We start from the raw sequence: 20,611 nt of genomic DNA, 5'->3' as shown, positions 1-20,611 counted from the left end.
ATTACGTGGACCAACAATGTGTGGTCCTAACAAAACCCATCTGTGACCTACCAGTTTGTGACCTCTGCCCTACCAGTTTGTGACCTCTGCCCTAACAGTTGTCCCAGAGAAGGCCAGTCATTGAAAGAGGGTGGTAGTAAATTGAGGTTTGCTCACTCAGAGCCTGTATTAGTTTTATGAAATGCTGAACAGCTTCATTGTCCTTCACAGTGGTTATTTGGGGACATACAGAGATGACATTAAAGGCATTACGTGGTCACTGTGATTGTGTTCTTGGTATCTATTCTGTCCCTCCCCTAATGTGCAATATCCTCACACTTTCTGGTATAATATCTCCCTTGGCCACATCAACAGACAGAAACTCAGACCTGATCCAATCAGCACACATCTCCTGAACACACAAATCAGCCAACAGTGCCTTTCCTGAACGGGGTTTACAGATTTTAGAGCTACAGGAGACCCTGGGACTCAACCAGTTGGATCCATTTATTCTCAGATGGGGAGATGAAGCCCTGTAGAGATGTGGTTTGGTCAAGGATGCAGAGCTATCTAGAGGTGGAACTGAGACCATACCATTCTCCTCACTCCATCCTCCACCCTTTTTTTTTTTCACTCCATTCCCTTTTAATTCATTATGTTACCTATAAAAACAAACAACTTTCTGAGAGGTATTTTGCATTCATCATTCTTTTACAACCAATATTATTTATATATTTTTACTATCTTAAGTAATTCCCGCCCTAGTCCCATAGAATAGTTCATTACTGTATGCCTCTATCCTCTGAACTTAAGATACATGTTGTTAATACCACTCATTTCATAGCTGTGTCAGTCAGGACTCTTAGTTACTAGAGGTAAAGAAAAAAAATCAAACTTGCCTTAGCCAAAAACATTTTTTTAAACCCATTAGTCCATTGGTGGCACTGAATTCAGGCACTGCTGGGTATAGGGGCTCAGTGATGTTGTCAGGTCTCTTGGTCTCTGTTTCCATTGCTGTGCTGGCCTTTCTTGGATAGGTTCCTCTCTGCCACTCAGGAAGATGGCTGCCAGCAGCACCAGGCTGCCCTAATCATAATTTAGTAACCACAGGGAGGGAAGTTCCTGCTCTTAAAATTTGTATATCAGTCCTAGAGAGAGACTCTGATTAGTCCTTCTTGTATCCTGGGTCCGCCCCTTGGATCAGTTTCTGTGTCCAGAAGAATATGCTACTGTTCCATAGATACTGATTGGACCTTGTTTCCATGCCTGCCAGGGGGAAGGATTAGTAACTGAGACAGAAGCCCTCACTAGGACATGCAGTTGGGGATGTTCCCTAAAAGAAAGGAGTGGGAAAGGAGGCAAGGAGTTGTTAAAAGAAGAATATGGATGGGCAGGAGCATTGGCTATTTGCAATAACAGCTATCAGAGTGTGCTAAGGCAATTAAGCAATCAATGTTGTTGAACCCCAGTATAACCATGTTTGGGGATAAAATAGGATCCTGCCCAGTTCCTGTGAATTAGGTTTGGTTGAGGTGAAGGATAGTATACCCAGGGATGGTGGGAGTGTTTACTTATGAGAGGAAATGGAATACTCTAAGGCGGGACATAAAGCTGTGTCAACGACAGGAAGGAGATGGGGTCGAGGAGAGTTGGAGGCGAGGCAAGGGGGGCTTTGATGAGTTTTGCACAAAGCCAGCTCGGTTCTTACCATGACAGAAGTAATTACCCTAAAGATGGGTTGTTAAGTTATTAGATAACTACTGACAAATAACACCATTTTTACAGATATGAAACTTGGAGCCATTGCTAGGGGAAAGTGTAAACTGGTTTAAACTTTCTGAAGTTTACAATGTGTATGCCCCTTTGATTTAGTTATTCCTCTTCTCAGAATTCATCCTAAGGAAATATTTATACACTGGGCTTGTGTTTTAAATTGTTAATTGTTGTTATAAATAGTAAAAAGATAGAAACAACCTAAACATCTCACAATATCAGATTGGGTAAGCAAAGAAGTCATTACAAAAGCAAACACAGAAATACTTTGCAGCCATCTAAAATGCTGTGTAAAGGAGTATTTAAAGAAATGGAAATTTCTTCATAATATAATGTTACACAGAAAAACAACTTCCCACAATGGTTTACTATTAACTAAATTTTATTATCCTCTACTACATACTACACAGTTGTGTTATTATCTGATTTAATCCTTACAATTTTGCATAGTAGGCATTACCATTTGTCGCATATTCTTAACTCTCTGAACTTCATTTCTTTATCTATAAAGGGCATATGGTTGTGACAGCCAGCTGGCCACTACATGCCTGCATTCAGGGCTGGCTCTGTTACTTACTATGTGACTATGTGATGTTGGACTCGTTAATTTTTTCATCACAACTCACATTAAAAAGTATATTTTATATTGCAAATCGGTCTTCACATAGACACACAATGTAAATGGAAAGAAAAATTTGCAAACCAATACTTATTCTTGCTACTTGGGATACTTTCTGATATTTTCTTTTCTATACAGTTCTATTTCATTCCATTCTGGTTTATGTTTTTTTTATTCCATCTTATTTATTTTAGATGGTGGCTACAGCCCACCAAACACAACCCACTGATGGCATCATGTCTGGGACTCAGTAGACACTTGATAAATGGCAGCTGTCATTCTTGTTATTATTATTATTATTATTGGTAGTAGCACTGAGATTGTTAGGGGAGGTAATTAAAGGCAGGGTCCTTCAAAAACAGATGAGATTCAAACTTTTTGAATCTCACCATATGCTTCAGAGTGTGGAAGTAATCCATAAACACCAGACACATTGCCATAGTTACCATAAATGCAAAAGATGTAAGAAAGCAAGTGGGTTTATTCTGTACCTTATAATAAGCTGAATTGTCATTGGTGGCAGTAAAACTGGAAATTTGGTCTAGGGAGGCAGCCAAAGTTAAAAGAAGTGAATTAGGACACTGGATTGGCTGACGAATTTCAGAGGTATTACTACTCTTCCCATTACAGATGACAGATAATGAAAACAAGGCTAAAGGAAAAGAGAATTTATTGGTTCACATGTGAAGAGATTCAGTAATAGATCTACTGGCTTCAGGTACTGTTGGATCCAGGTTCTTAACAGAGTACTCAGAAAACTTTTCTTTTCTATCTTTTGGTTATACTTTACTACACTAGCTTCACTCTCAGTAGGTATTTCTTTAGTTTTCTTGGCCTCTGGCAACTGAAGGTGCACATCAGGAAGAAAGAAAAAGTTTCTCCTGTCAAGTTCCAATAAAAGCCTTGGGCCTGGCTCTCTTGGACTCACATTGCCCATCTTGGACCCAGTTGCTCCAGCCAGGAGAGTAAGTTGCTGCCCTTGGTCAGAATCCACAGAACTACATGTGCTGGATGAGAACTAGGTGGGTCGCCAAGGAAACTGGGTAGTTCCCTAGTACTGGTAGGGAGAAATGGTGTGGGTGCGCAGAGCACAAGAAGGATTTCTTGTGCATGATAGTTAGCAATAATTCAGAACTGGACAGAGGGTCAGAAGTCCATAAAGGCAGACAGCAGGCCCCAGAAACCCATATAAAGTGAGTGGTCGTCGGAGGCTGAAAGCCAAGCATGGCCCACAGGCAAATGGTTGAGCAACAATAACAAAAGAATTCAGAACTCCAGTGACCCTTAAGTGTGCAGGAGATCTCGGCAGGAGCATCCTTATGAGACAAGGAGGAAAGGAAGAGCCTCAGAGCCAGGAAACTGCATTGAACTAATGTGTATGATCGAGTTAAATTAAAAGCAACCGGTCCTCAGGCAACTCTGGGCTAGGTAGTAGTATTTCTATGCACACACCATGCGAAAGCTAAGGTCACACAGCTGGGAAGTGAGGGAGTCAGTATTTTAACACAGCTTTGTCCTACCCATGCTCATGTTCATATCTTTGCCTGAAATATTCTTGCCGTACTTTTTCTGATGAATTCCCGGTCACACTTAAGCTGGACAAGATATATCATGTGTCTCTGGGCTCCCATTTCACTTAATTCACATCACCATCGTAGAATCCTTTAGGTTGTTATTGTAATTAGTTGTTAATATGCCTGTCAATGGCCTCAAAATTTTGTTGATCATGTGCCTCTATTGGTCAAATTTGCCCTCTTTGGGGGCAACCTCCTCTCTATGTATTCTTATTTATTTATGCTTACATATGTTTATAATATGAGTATACTTATTATATATTTAAAATACCAACATTAGTATTAATGTCTGATGGTGAGCCCTTTAAGGACAATGGCTGTGTGTCACCTTTATCCAGTGCTCAGCACAGGACCTGATGGATGCCATGGCGACAGGAATCTCAAAATAAGCTTTTTGAACATACACTTCCACACATGGTGATGCTGTATTGCCCTTTAGAGCTAGACATTCACCGTATGTTATTCCAGATAATGTACTCCTCATATGAACTCTAAAAGGTAGGCACTATTCCTATTTTACAGATCAAGAGTCGGAAGTTCAGAGAAATTAAGAGTGCCTAAAGTCACACAAGTGGTGGCAAATTCATATTCTAACCCAGGTCTTCAGATATCTCATGGATATTACACCCAAACACTCTGCTGAGATTCTAACACATAAAGTGACTGCACTGGAATATTTTAAATCGATGCTGTTCTGGAGAATTTAGAATATAGGGCTATTAAATAATTAATTAATAACTAGATAGCTTTGTTTCACTGACATTTTTTCTGAGTTTTATGCTTTTCTTTCTAGCTAGGTTGTAAGGTTCTTTTGTGTACATGATTGATTACTTTTTTCTATCCAACCTTACATGGCTCAGATGCTTAGCAAACGTTTTTGGCTGGGTATTTTAGAGAAGGACCAGGTAAGGTGTGCCTAGGAGTGTGGGGATGTGGGCTGTGTGGGTGGAGAGGTATTGGGTACAGGTGAGGGAGGGGGTACACAGCACTGAGAATGGACTTGCCCTCAGCCCACTCTCTGTGGACCACACGCTATAAGCTGCTGAGCCCAGGAGTAGCCACGGAGAAAACGTTTGTTCCTAGTTGCTTGATTAACATAACTAGAGTGTCTAATTGAAAACAGAAACTTCTACAGAATATTAGTAAGATTTCAAAACTTCATTGATCATTAGTAAGAGTTGTATAGGAGCGATTACTTTGAGTGACCAAGGAAGTCTTTATAAAAAATTCTTCAAGATTAATTCCCAGCAAAATAAAGTTAAAGGGTAAAATAAATGCAAAGATGTCAGTGAGGAAATGCTGTCTACAGTGCTGTCTAGAAGTTATGAAAAGCAAAGGGGCTTCTTAACAATGAAACAGAACTCAAAGGTGGGTAGACATATTGTCCTATTTTAAATGCGGCAACATAACAGATATAAGAACCAGAAAAAAACCTTAAATGACATTGGAATCCAGAAATGAGAGAGTTTTAATTTGCTGATAGCATTTTTTTTCTCTCCCACTAAACCATATGTGTTAAAAAAGGTACTACTTGGAAATGAGCTAATTTATCTGTTGTGTTTCAAAGGTGAAATGATGGTATAAACTCTTTTTAGATACAAAAATTGGAGAAATTCCCATATATACACATGCCTGTGAACAATCCAGCTGTGCCCTCTAGTGATCATGCTGTCCTGTTGCTTTAGGAGGAGGCAAAAAACACTGAAACAAGTTTATTCTGTCTGCCTCTTCTATCTCAAACATTAGCTTTCTATGGTGCATGATTGCTACTCTGGAAAATAAATGTTACTAGCCGACAGGTATAGTGAATGTAAAACCAAAGTTCTCTATTTTTGTTCTCTGATGAAAACTCCATTTTCTTCACTTAGAAATTTCTTTATACAGTTGGGCCATTCCACACTGATACATTCCATTCCACACAAGTCAGTTACCAAGTGATTTTATTTAAGCATAAAGAATTTTTCACAGATCCAATATTGCAAATAAGTTGGATCAAGTTAGGGCAGTCATTTTTTAAGGGGTAGTAACTTTCCTTAGTACATGTTGTAATATATGGTATGGCAAAAACTCTGTCAGGGTGGAGGAATTCTTGGTCAAATGAGAATCTTGGTTCAATTTAATATTACCAGGAATATATGTGTAAAAATCTCAACTTATTGGCTCTGCTGTAAATTCCTTATACATAGATCTTGTATCTTTTCAGAACTTGGTATTTTGTACCATATCTCAAAGTGTGCCTTGCTGACAATTTTACAGGTTTAAAACAATTTTTTGAAATAAAAACAAATTTATAGAACCTCACCCCCCCGTTCTGAGAGAAATCTTCTGCATCCGTGGATGTTTTATTGCCCTTGTCTAGCTTGGATTAACACATAGTCTACAGGCACACACCTGATCATCTACATTTGCTCTCTTACAACACTAAACTATGTTTTCTACTTTTATCTTGTATCTACCTACCACTTCAGCATTTTATTAAAAATAATAATAATAAAAAGAGAAATGTGGTATCCACATATAAATCAAGTATAAAAATCAAATGAGTATTCATATTTGAACTGACTTTTTATAGTTCATAATGCATGAGCAAAACCAAAAGTTTCTGTGATGACTGCCCTTGTACTGTTCACCATGTAACTTATTCACTATGTAAGAATTTGTTCTCCATGTAAGAACTTGTTCGTTATGCTTCAGAAGATTGGAGACTGATGAAAATTAGGCTTGGGGTGGATTAATGATTGTGCATTGAGCATTGACTCCCCTATACAGAATTTTATTGTTGTTAATAACCATTTGATCAATAAATATGAGAGATGCCCTTACAAAAAACAACAACAAAAAAAAGTACACACTTCCAATTGTAAAATAAATAAGTAACTGGGATGTAATGTATAGCATAAGGAATATAGTCAAAATATGGTAACAACTTGGTATGGTGATAGCTGGTACCTAGAATTATCATGTATATAAATGTTGAATCACTGTGTTGTACACCTGAAACTAATGTAATGTAATACTGTGTGTCAACTACCCTTCAATAAAAAATAATTATCTACAAAGAAAAAAACAAAAACAAATTTATAGAAAAGTTGCAAGTACTTTTTTTCTAGACCATTTAAAAGGACAGTTGTAGGCAAAATGTCCAGTCTCTAGAATATTTTAGTTTGTTTTTCCTACATTGATGTACTGCGAAACTTAAGCCTTACAACTCATTCAAGTTTGCCAATTGTCCTCAAAATGTCCTTTATGACAAAGGGTTAATTTCAAGATCATGTGTTACATTTGTTATTTCTCTTCCATCTTCTTCACTCTGGAACACTTTTTCAGTCTTTTTGCAATTTCATGACTTCAATAACTTTTGAAGATTACCAGCTATTATTTTGTATGATGTTCTACAATTTGAGTTTGATGTTTCCTTATGATTAGATTTAGGCTATACATGTTTCATTGATGAAAATATTAGAGAAGTGATGCTGTGTTCTCGTTGCAACATATCAGGTGACACATGATTTCAATTTGCCCATTTTTAATGATTTCCACTTTCACCACTTGAAAGTGGGGTCTGCCAGGTGTCACTGCTATAAAGTTACTCATTTATTCTATAATTTAAAAGTGCTTGTTGGGAGTTCTTTTAGTCTAAGAAAATATTAGATTTTTCATCAAACTTTTGATTTATTCACTTATACATCTATCTTTAGATTCATGGCTAGATTTTATTCAATCAAACTCATTTTTATTCTGTGATCCTTTAACATAACTATTTATTTTATTCAAAGTTTCTCCATTTTGGCCATGGGAGCCCCTGCAAAGTCACTTCTGTGTCCTTTTGACATGTTTCTATTGTTTTTTGAGGGTTTTTGTATGTGTGTGGTCTTTTATTGGGGAGGAGAAGGGTATTGATTATCTTCCAATTTCCCTAACCCAGCCTTGAAATCAGTTATTTTTCCCAAGAAATTCCTGGATCCTCTTAGTAGAGAATGGTATTTAGAAACCAAATCTAGGCAGTAGGCACTCACGTTGCCGTCTCTGAACATAAACTAAGGACTAGATGTACATATGTGTATGTGCACATACACCCCCACACACTTGCATCTATATTTATTTCTATATCTACCTATATTTATTCAAAACCATGAGCTCAGACTGATGCCTCCAATTCTAGTCCTTACAGAGTTCATTCTAGTTGTCTTTTTTCCTTTGTTGTAATTCCCCTCTCTTAGCACAAGCACTAGGCCCTTGTTTTTTTGATATATTTACTTAATCGATACACCTGAATATTTCCCCTGCCACCCCACGCAGGTTCTGACAGTGTGGCTTCAGCTCCTATGTCTGTTTGCCCACCTCACCCTAGCTCTGACACCCACACCACCCTCAGGTATGGATGGCCTCTTCACCCAGGTGGCTTGCTGACTTGCCATTAGAAGCTGCTCCCTCAAAGGCAAGGCCTGCTCATCTTGCTTGGGCTTGACACCCTGTCCCAAATGCCTTACATGCAGGGAAGCCCTCCTCATGCCACTTGGGTTTCTGTGCCTGTGACAGGGGGATCAGCAATGGCCCCAAGAGCTACAGACTGGAATTTCAGGAGAAGAAATGAAAGGAAGGAGGATGGGAAAGAGCTTTTTTTTTTGTTGAATGTGTTTGAATGAATGAATGGTGTATCGCTTTTCTAGGTCTGCTGTAACAAATTACCACAAACTAGCTATCTTAAAGCAACAGCAATATATTGTCTTCTAGTCCGGGAGGTTAAAAGTCTGAAATCAAGGCATTGGCAGGGCCACGCTCTTCCTGAAGGCTCTAGGGGAAGGTCCTGCTTCACTTCTTTTTAGCCTCTGGTGGTGGCCAGCAATCCTTGCTGTCCCTGGCTTGCAGCCGCATCACTCCATTCTCTGCCTCTGTCATCACATGGGTTCTTCCTGTCCATGTGTCTTCTCTTCTAATAAGGACACCAGTCATATTGGATCAAAGGCCCTCTCTACTTGTTAAATAATTACATCTAATTATCTAATGAATGAATGGTTTTGAGAAATTAAGATCTGGGTGCTGGGCATTCCTGTCATTGGCCACTGTTAAGAAATGTTTTCTCCACCTGATTTGCCGATCTTAAGTTCCTCTGTCCTGAGCCGTCTTTTCTCGGTACCTTCAGCTCTTGTCAGCCATTCCCATGGCTCCATATAACATCTCTATAAAGGACTTCCAGGGCTAAACCACTTCCAGCCTCGTCCTTGCTCCTAAGATCTCCTGGGTTGTTTCACATATTCAACACCAAATTTTTATTTTCCCTTACTTCCATGAAAAACTTCACCTTCTTCCACTTTTTTCCACCATAGATAGTTTCAGCCACACCTGTTGGTCATACTTGATATGTAATTTTCCTTCAGATAGTTTTTCCAAATCATCACCACAAATTCTCATGACCTCTGCTAACTCCTTCTGTCTTCCTTCCATCTCAGCTGCCACTATTCAGTGAAAACTTGTTCTCCCTCATCTTATTGACTGCATTTGCCCCTAACTTCTGGCTCCAGTTCTTACATTGCCCCTCCAATCTATTCTCCACAATATAGACAGGGTGATCCTTTACATAAATAACTTTTTATTTAAAAATTTTTTGGCTATACCCCAACATAGAAAAAAATACTACAATGACCCCCAAGTACTCATAGCCAGATTCAACATTTACCAGCATCCCGCCACAAGCCCTTCTTTCTCTCCTTCCCTCCATCCTCCTTCTCTTCCATGCCCACTTCTCTCCCTTTCTCATTGCTTTCCTTCCTTCCTCCCTACCTCCCTTGCTTCTTTCTCTTCTTCTTTTTACATTTTATATTTTTGCAAATGCATTTTTGTAGGGAATTCCTGGCATTATATAAGTTCATCTCTAATATTTCAGAAAACATCTTTAAAGAATAAAGAATTAGGATACTTTCTTATATAGCCACAGCAAGCTAGGTTAAACCAAATTTAAAAGAATTCCTCAGTATCATCTAACCCTTAGTCCATATTCAAATTTCTTTAGTGGTAGCAAAAATGTCTTTTTACATTTTGTGTGTTTGTTAAAATAATCACTTAAAAATACACATCATGTTCCAGATGGGATATCCCCAGTCTTTTCAGGTCCTCCCTCTTACAACTAAACACCCTGGGGACCACAAGCAGGCATAGGAAGATTCTGAAAGATAGAAAGAAGTAGGCAGATGGTCTAGGGGCCTTGGGACTTGAGGAAGGACCTGGTGATGAGTTCCTTGAGTTTCTTCACTGCCTCTCATATACTTCAGACAGTTCGTTGCCTCTAAACTGGAACTCTCAAAGCATAGACAAAAAAGCTCCAGGAAATATCTGTTCCCATAGCTAAAGGATCAGGAAAGGATGGCCTAACAATGGACAATCTTTTTGGTTATACCTGCCTTGCTCCCACTAAACAACAACAGAAAAGTTGCCCTCTTCCTGTAGTTTCAGTGGAGTCAAACAAGAAGGTGATCTATCCCTCCTTTGTGTCCATCCCCATGGGAACAGGTGGTGGTTCTGATTCTGTAAAGTCTGTGAGACTTAGTGGGGAACTGGTCTTCCATCTCCCACTCCTCAGAAGCAGCTGGTGCTCTGATTCCTCTGCCTGGGTAGTGTTGGCAGGTCTGAGTGAGTTGCTGATCTTTCCACCAGAAGCAGGCATTACTCCAATTCTCCTGCCAAGGTAGTATCAGGGAGGTCCAGTGGTGAGCTGAACCTCCACTCCCATCAGGGGAGAGATGAATGAGTCAGTTATTTGTTACCCTCCCACCCCTGGGTATCAGCAAGGCTCAGTGGGGACCAAACTTCTGTCCCACTCTTGCAGCAACAAAGTGGTGTGACAGTGTCCTCTGCTTTCCCACTGCCTGGTGTCAGTAGGCCTAAGGGGAAGCTGAGCTTATACCCCTACTCACGTGCAATGAGACAGAGCTAGCGGTGCCCCACCTTCAATGGGAAGGCAGGGCTGGTTGACAATTCGCTGGGGGTTGCTGAAGTCCCACCTCCCCATCTGCAAGGAGGCAGTGTGAGTCAGTGCTCCTCTTTTGTCTGGGTGCTGCTGTTGGGGCTCTGAGGAAAGCTGAGCATGCATAACCATGCAGCCCTTGCACTGTGTTTCATCAGGGTGACTGCTTGCTAAAAAAGATTAAATAGGACCCTGAGTCTCATAATATAACATCAAAAATGTCCAGATGCAGTCAAAAATGAAAACCACTTATCATACTAACAAATCACACCTTGAATGGAAAAAGAAAATCAGATTTGAACACCAAGATGAATTAGATGTTGGAATGATTTGACACAGATTTTGAGACAACCATCATAAAACTGTCTCAACAAACAGTAACAAATTCTCTTGAAACAAATGAAAAATAGAAACTATCAGCAAAGAAATAGAAGTCATAAAATGGAACCAGATAGAAATCACAGATAGAAAAAATACCATAAGTGAAATAAAAACTCTGTGGATGGGCTCACTAGTAAATTGGAGATGGCAGGAGATAAAAATCAGTGAAATTGAAGACAGATTAATAGAATTTACCCAATCTGAACATCAGAGAGAAAAAGTCTGATACAATAAATGAACAGAGTTTCAGAGACCTGTAGGGCAATAACACAAGAGCTAACATTTCTATCACTGGAATTCCAGGAGAGGAGAGAGGGAGTGGGACTGAAAATATTTGAAGAAATAATGGCTGAAAACTTCCCAGTGTTGGCAAAATGTGTAAACTTAAAACTTTATCGTTGAATATGGATCAGATAATGGCAGTCTCCCATTTAAAACCTCTGCTGGTTTCCCCTGTGCCCATGATCCAGAACTAGGTTTTATAATGGTGATTTAAGACTCTTTACTCTTCAGTGCTGTTAAGACCAGAGGTCCAGCCACAAGAAGAGCCAATGGCTTGGTTTAGTTCCCAGCCATGAGGCTGTGCCTGCCTTTTTTCACCTCCCTGGTCCCAGCTAAGCTTTAATTTTAGGCAGCAGGAGAACTGTTTCAAGGCTCCTTTTACAAGTAAGGGGACCCTATCCATGGCACTTATTCAGGCAGTGAACTTGGCTTGGATTGCTGCTCCCCCAACTCATCACTTCCATGAAACTTTTTTAGTCGCTATTACCTGGCAGGAGACAAACTCCCCATAGCCACTGTCTGCTTCTGTCCCTGGTACCCAACAGACCTTGAACCCGCTCTCCACTTGTCATTTCTGCCCCATTTCTGGTCCGTGGACATGTTCTTATGATTATATAGATTCTTCATTTACTCGTGTATTCATTCATTCACTCTTTTTTGAACAAATATTTAGTGAGTACATTATAAGCACTTAATATTTGGGTAGAGAGAGCATATGCCAATTAGATAGCGACTCTGCTCTAAAGACACTTAGAATCTGGTAGAAGAGACAACACAGGTACATTCATAAATTACCAGCATTTTAGAATGTTTGCCATTTGTGAACCACTTTATGTGGTAAATAGCACTTTACTTGAACTCATTTAAGGTGAATGCTATTATTATGCTCTCCCATATTTTTATCTTACCTGGAGGAATGCTGAGCTAAAGTGAATAACACACCTAAGGTGGCACAGCTGGTTCAGGGAGGAGCCAGGAAACAGGCCAGTGAAAGGAAATCAGTTTGCAACAGACAATGAAATGACAGACCAGTGCACTGGGCTCTGACGCATTCGGAGATAAAGAATTTTTGAAGGACTTGGAATAGGGGTGTGGTCAAATAGAAAAAAGTCAATCTGAGTTAACCAGTGGGCTGGGTGGATCAAGTTAGGAGAACTTTAGTGAGGAGATTATGAGGCAATGTGGGCCCAGGAAGCATGGCGGCCAGCAGAATGGACTAGAAAGTACAGAACAGCAGCTCTTAGTGACAGAATAGAAACAGACATAGAGAGGACAAAAGCACCATTGGGAAGGACGTCAGAGATCTCTGGACTAAGGTATGGGAGCTGCAAGCTTTGTCAGAGTTTAGTTGCTAACTAGCTGTGGAAGCCTTTGGCATTACATTTAGCATTTACTATTTTTTTGGAGAAAAGAAACTAAGCCATTTTATAAAAATGTGAATTAACTGTCAATATTTGAACATTGGGGTTACACGAAAATCTGGATTTCTGACTTTCTAACAAATGGGAAGGTCTGGTGACCTCGGCTCGTGATCACATATGACAGCAATAGGCTTCACGCTGAGTGACAGCTGCCCCTCTAGCCAGGTCAGCACAGTCCTGCCCCCCATCCTCCTGTCCTGAGGGTCTGACTCAATTGTGTCATCCATATTGCCTGTTTAGACCCTGTAGGCCTTTGAATATTTTAGCCTTGGGCTATATAATTTTCTAGTTTCTTCCATTCATAAAGCTTATGAATCTGTCACTCTCATATACATATAGTTAAAAATGGGAGGGAATTGGTAACAGTAATAGACAGGTTTAATAGCTTGCTTTGTACACTATGTTCTAAGTGCTTTACATATTATTTCCTATTTAACCTAAAAACAACTTTTTGACATAAATATTATTTTTATCATTACCCCCATGTTATAAGTGAGGAACAAAGGCCTGAAGATGCTCATTTGCTCAAGGTCATATGGTGGCTAAGTGGTAAGAATTTGAACCCAGTGTTCTGATTCCAGAGCTAACATTTCTAACCATTAAGCTCTGCAGTGGGAAGGTCAATGAATTTTGGAGAAAAGCTAGTTGGTTCTAGGTGCATGGGAAGGTGATAGGCAATGCATCACCATGGCCATGAAGGGCATGAAGGTGATCAAGGCAGCTTGCTACCCCAGGTGGAGGAGTGAGACTCCTCAGCCATTGTAAAAACCCAAGCCAACTGTTAAGCCACCAGAGGAAGAACTGCAGTGTGCTCATAGTGGTCATGAAGCATTAAGAGATGGGATGAGAAAGGCTTTGACAAGGATTCAAGAATTAAGGGGGGAACAGAAACCAGGGTGACAGCACAGGGAAGGGGAAGGGTGGCACAGTAAAGCAAGACACATGTTAGCACTTTTCTTCTGCCACAAGAAGCTATGCGTGCAGACTCAGGATCTGGCCTGGGGACTGGGCAAGTGAGCAATGGATGTACACCCATCAGATCAAGTTCATGAACTCTGGTGAGCAAGCTGCTTCTATGAGACTATCCAAGGGTACCACTGGGCAATGGAGCTACAGGGAAGGCTCAGTAACTATTTATTAACTATGGATATCTAAAATTATAATATATTTTAAGAAAATATGGGAATGTGTACATAAGTCTTCAGGAACTTATGACCTATGAAGAAACTTAAATATAAAACTACAGTGGCAAATTTTTCCTAAAATATGTAAGTAAGCATTTTCCTTTTTTTCATAATTTTCATTTCCCCTTTTTTTCCCTCATTTTTTATTCCTTTTGTGAGAAAAATACCTATGGAAAATTACTTTTTAAAAATATAATTAATAAGAGGCAAATGGAGCATATGTAAGTAGAAAGGATAGACTTTATGGTAACTGGGCCAACTGAAATATGCATTAGAGAAATGGCTTATTTGCTATGTATATTTTTGGATAATAGACTAAGTTCAGAACTCTGTTTTGTTTTTCCATGTAGGAAACATTGATTAAGCACCTATTTTGTGCTTATTTTCAAGGGATATATAATTAGCCTGTTATTGGAGGCCTGTTGAAAGTGACTGGCACTACTTTGGCTGTTGGGAGGTGGATGATTACTGACTCCAAGTTGTGGATTGATCCACTGGCCCAAGATATATTCCCCTATTCAAAACTGGTAGTATTTGGTCAAAGGATCTATAGGGTCTTTGATTGACTATTACTTCCCACCCAAGGCAAAATTCGGAAATGAAGGAAGAGCACCTTGGGTCTTGGTGCCACTCTTCCCTGTGCCCTCACGCAGCCCTTCACCCAAGCAGGCCTGCTTTTCTAGGTAGCGCACAGATTCACACTTTCTTTCCACCATCACAATACCTTTCTTTTCTAGTCTTCCTGGTCATATTGGTTAAACTTCTCCTTCCTTCACTGTGCCCTATAGGTCATATGTCAGGATGGAGTCAGGCAGAATCCTGAGCTTGTATCAGATCTCAAGTCTGATACATGAATCACTGCCTTTCACCCACCTCTTCATATTGCAAAATATGTATAAGTTATAACATTACATTTCTGTTTTTCTAATCAATTCAAAAAAATGGAAAAGGATTATGCCAGCTCTGCATAAATTGGTCCTATACTCTACTTCTGTTAAAACTGCTTTTAACAGTATACAGAGTGTTTTTAGGGCAGTACTCCTGGCTTATGCTGACTCTTTTATACTTCAGGAAAAGGTTAAGACAACTGTGACCAGGATTGGGAAGGAAGGAATTTGTAAAAAAGTGAGATAAGATTTTGGATCAGCTCCTTTGACCAAATACTACCAGTTTTGAAAAGTACTATAATTATTGAGGTATCCAAGGGGTGGGTTGGCCTGATATCCATCATTGTTCCCAAAGCCACTCCGAGTGACTTTCCTATTAAATCTATGTGAAAAGAGTGGGTTTGCTAGGCAAATGCAGGTTGACAAAAAGTCCCACAGGACCCCCTTCCAACCAGAATGAGTCCTCCAAGCATCTCTTACATAAAAATTCTGGGGCAGCCATCTGCTAAAATTCATTTTACAGAAACTTTACAGCTGCTGCCAAACCCTGACCCTCATCTTGTCCTGGTTCTTTCATTAGAGTCATTCCTCTGGGCTAACAAATTCTTTTAACAAGCAAACCCTTCTGCAAGGATTACATCAGTGATGCACAGTGAAGGAAGGAGCGGTTTAACCAATATGGCCAGGAAGACTAGAAAAGAAAGGTGTGATGGTGGAAAGAAAGTGTGAATCTGTGCGTTACCTAGAAAAGCAGGCCTGCTTGTTTGAAGGGCTGCGTGAGGGCACAGGGAAGAGTGGCACCAAGACCCAAGGTGCTCTTCCTTCATTTCCGAATTTTGCCTTGGGTGGGAAGTAATAGTCAATCAAAGAGAGCTGGCTCTTAGAGATAGTAGGTCCTTCTGCTAAAATAGGTTATCTGGGCATTCCTCCAGGCTTCCTCATTAATTTGTATGTACAGTTGGGCAAGTCACCGAGTTCAACAGAGGTTCACCTTACCAGAGCTTTGTCCTTATCTGCAAAGCGAAGGTCTTTGACTTTCTCATCTCCATGGCTTCTACAGGTACGTGTTTATTGGTGGGATCCTTTGCAGTTGACTGAGGTCCTGGGGATGCCAGTGATGTCCAGGCCAGAGATTTAGAAGGCTTTCATTCATTACAAATGATAAAAGGCCATCCTGATATAAGAAAGGAGAAATAAAAGAGACTAGCCTGGTGTTCCTAGCTTTGAACAAACTCTACATTTTGATGAGTGAAGTGAGGCTCATTAAGCTTAAGGTGTTCAGAAGACATGGGTTCTTTATTTCATCCAGTGCCTTTGATTACACAAAGCTAGCTAAATTACAGTGATTCCTTTGTAATAGTAAAAACAAACAAAAAAATGGTTTAAGCCTTAAAGAGTGAAATAGGCTAGAACAGAATGAACTGTTTTTTTTTAGTTTTACTGAAAGACAAAACTTTGTCATTCTTTACTTAAAACGTAAATTCTTCAAATTGTATAAACAAACATTTTAAAAATATTTTGAGAAATATTTCATACATAAAACCCTGAAAATTAATGTGACTAAAGCCCCATATATATTACCTCTCAAATATTTCTGTGTTCTGTTAAGTTAAGGATATGTAAGTAATACTGTGAGAATATGGCAAATGGGGTGGAGAAGGAAATAGTTTATAAATCTTAGAGTCATTGTAATTAATAGGAGGAAATATATAAGCTATTTGCCTGTAATCAAATACACATGGAGAGTTTCCACTCGCTTCATGGGCATGGATTTGAAGGCAACATGGAATAGAAAAGGAGCCAAGTTTAAAGATGTTAATTTTTTCAGCGTATGAAGAACATGTGGAATTAAGTATATAAAAAACATACATCTGAAAATTAAATAACTATATAAACAAGTTAATATTCAACTCTTTGAGGGCAGAGATGGTCTTATTCATTATTCACCTTTCAATTCTTAGTACTTCCACAGGACTTGCTACACAAAGGGCATTTGGTACAGTTTGAGAAAGGAGGGAAAACTTTTTCCTTGTAAAACAGTTGGGAAAAGGCTTTTCGTGGCTTAAATTTGAGAAAGAACTAATCATTTTCAAAAAGTGGTAAAAATCCTCAAATAGAAACAGATTTATTGAGTGCACTTGAAGTTCCTCTTTTAACAAAGGCAATTGTTTGTTCCTTGACTCCAAAGTGCTAGATTAATGTAGAATAATGTACTAGGGCTATCCTACCTAACAATGAGAATAAGTCTTTACGGAATTTTTGATCAACTAGGGAAGGTAAAATATACACAAGAAAATGATGACAAAGACATAGAGTTATATAGATTTTTACATTGTGCAGATGTTCAAGTAAGATACTACTTTTGGCTGTTGGAATTTATTGAATACCTATTGCATGGTCAGCATTTTAAAAATCATTTCTCTCATCAAGGCGGGCATTACTACACCCACTTCACAGATGATGAAACTAAGGCTTAGGAAGTTATGTGTGTGAAGAATTTGGAGTTATTGTTCCATGCTGGATGCACGGGGCTCATATAATCCCCACATGACACCTTTCTGGATCAGAGGGGATACATCAGAAAGTAACAGAGGCTGGGCCTTACAGACCTCCTTCACAGTGGAGTCCACTCCTGTGAAGTCTGGTCCTGCTCTGTGACCTTCCTTCCCTCCCTTCCTCGCTGACCCCCCCCTAAGCCAAATCAGTCAGAGTACTCTGTTGAGAATGCTCAAAATGAATTTTTAGGAGTGGGAGCGATCACACTCAGCGTGTAAGAGCCATGGGAAATGTGTACTACGAGCTCCCACTCATCGTGTCCCTCGCCATGAGGAAGAAGCTGGGCCATAGAGAAAATGAAGCTGAAATACCAGTATGAGCAGAGATGAGAATGAGACAGAGAAATAGAGAGTTGTTTCCAGTTTTTTTGAGGCCCAATTTTAGCCCTATAATTTCCCCTCTATGGGAAATCCTCACTCCAGAATTCTTCCAATCCCTTTGACTAACTTTGTTTGAGTTTGTCTTTCTGTCACTTGTAACCAGAATGACTAACTCCCATATCCAAAAGATCAAGGTTTGCCTGATGGGACACTGGTTCTTTGCTCCTCTCTGCTGCACCACACGGGGGTCCCCAGTGTCAGCAACCACAAGGAAGCCTTGGGCAGGAGAAGAAAGGTGTGTGGTGCAGGCAGGAAGTGAGGTGCTATTGAGTTGCATCTGTGTGAAATTGGTCAGAGTCCACACTGAGGTGATAATAATAGCACCTACTTCACATGGCTGACAAGAATTAAATGCTAATCAAGTAAAATACATAGAACAGGAAGGACAGCTGGTTGGCATTAGTATTCAGTAGATATCAACTGGTGTTGTCACTACTACTATTTGTACTACTACTACTAAAGGTCTTAGGAAAGAGCAGTGACACCAGAAGGGTACATAGACTGCATTTCAGTTAGGGAGAAAGGGGAGTTGAGACCAGCTGGATCCGAAAGCACACATTTGAGTGAACTGAATGAATTAAGCAGAAGGCTAGTGTCATGGTTCCGGTGAGCAGATAAATAAAGCAGGTTGGTATATTTTAAAAACTCATGTGGACATCTAGATCTGTCCATGTTTTTCTTTTCCTGATTAAAAAAATAGGCATAGAAAAGTATTTCTATGCCAAAAAAAATCAGTACAAATAAGAAGGCAACTGGTTCTTGTTCTTGGTGTTAGGGAGTAACAGGGAGCAGCAGGGGTTGAGGTAAACTACAGAGTACATGTCCCGTGTGAAAGAAAACTATTGCTCAGGGGCAATTTATTAATACCATCTGAGAAGGCAGACCAAGTGTTGCCAGATCTTCTGACTTTTGAAGAGTAGCTGAAATGCTGAGATTTGTATGAAATCATTCCCACTTTAAATGGTGGTCAAATTCTTCTAAAATATTATGTGAGTCAAAGAAAACATATCTAAGGGCCTCTTGAAAGCCATGGTTATTAATTTGCAATCTCTCTGAGTAGCAAGGAAGGCATAGAAGCCAGATTAGAAGGCTGTGACTTCCCAGAGTGCAGGAACCATATTTTATTGAGACCTGCTTGCTCAGTACTAGCAGTCCTCACTGGCACAGATATCAGTAAAATGATCCTTCCCTTACTACCCAGCTGGGAGACAGACACATGAGCATATAGTTGTAATACAGTGTGACAAGTAGAATGACAGAGATGTGTTCAAGATACTATGAGAGCACAAAGGTAAGTCAACTGATTAAGGGAGCCCACATCCAATAAGGCTTCTTGGAGGAAGTGACGTGACATTGCCAAGTTGTAACTTTAAAAAACCCAAGAAGGCCAAAACTTTTACTTCTACATTTGCCTTAACTCTCATTTAAAGTGGTTAAAGCAAATATTGAAATTTAAAGAAACACAATAATTTCTGTACCTCACTCAGCTTTATGCCATGGAAAACAAATGACTTAATATCTCCACTTAGGAATGAAAATGTTTTGGGAAGCAGAAAATGATTGTTTGCCAAACAATGAAATATTCTATTTCCTTAGAAAATAACCATGTCATCTGACAGGAAAAATTATTTCCAAATTGCTAGAGTACCTGCTAAACAACATTAAAGGGTATTGGCATTATATTTATTCTCTTACTTGCTTTTCAGACTCAGAAAATTTGGTGGGCCTTTCATCACATAAGACTGCCATTTCTTTAGTAAGAAACATAGGTTTTATCTTCAGGAGACAATAGAGAACTTTAAATGCATGTTTCAGCAGTGAAATAATTAAATCTTTTAGAAATCCTCTTGAAAATTATTCAGATGTATGGGTGCATTTGAAGATCCTCAAGATATTTTTGAGATCTGAAATTCTATTTTCTTTTTCTTTTCCATGAAAAAGAAAAAGGTATTTCATAAAAATAATATATCTTCTTTATGAAAAAGGCAAAGATATATCCCATTAGAAAGAAACATGAATATGTAATCACAAACTTGTTAAATTAGTTTAATTAGCATTTTGTTAAACACTAATATGAGCAACATGGAGGGTCTGACATGGAGGGATCACGCTGTTTTGAGTTAATCAGGACGGCATGCCATTTTTGACTCTATTTATTTTTCTTTTGAGAAAAGATAAAAGATGTAAGAGAGTGATGTTTTAGAAGGGGATATTTACCCTGATGGGGAGAAACAATCTTCAGGACTCGGGAAACTGCCCAATAGGCCTTGTCGTCTCACAGAATTCTGACTCCAAGAGCTGCTTCCCCATGGCATGAAACTGGTAGTCATTCTGGCTTTGGCTAATTAATAACTTCTAATAACTCAGATGGGACATGGGTCAAAATTTGTTTTTGAACCATTTAAAGAAGGTGAAAGAATTTTAAAGCAGCTTAAAGTTAGAAATGAGTCTGTGGATGAGATGTTTAAGATAATAAAGAACAAGCTGTTCTCAAACACTAGAATTATGGGCTTAAATAAAGAGATGAACCCTGTGTAAATTGTTCATACCTATTCTAAATCCTTGGAAGGAACCTGAAAGGTTTTATTCAGTGGCATTCTAGTTTCATCACCAT

The 20,611-nt window shown here is 39.3% G+C and overlaps 1 protein-coding gene across 1 annotated transcript in view; it reads right to left on the bottom strand.

Moving 5' to 3' along the window:
- LOC118921851 (rho-associated protein kinase 1-like) overlaps nt 1–20,611 on the bottom strand; it is a 106,787-nt gene that overhangs the window by 14,847 nt on the left and 71,329 nt on the right. Inside the window, 1 exon segment of the mRNA XM_057488417.1 lies at nt 10,888–11,076. Coding sequence (XP_057344400.1) covers nt 10,888–11,076 — 189 coding nt within the window.

This window comes from Manis pentadactyla, chromosome 1 (assembly GCF_030020395.1).
Source record: "Manis pentadactyla isolate mManPen7 chromosome 1, mManPen7.hap1, whole genome shotgun sequence".
Classification (NCBI taxonomy): Eukaryota; Metazoa; Chordata; class Mammalia; order Pholidota; family Manidae; genus Manis; species Manis pentadactyla.
Note: the sequence above shows the minus strand (reverse complement) of the source record. Positions and strands in the feature narration are given on the sequence as shown.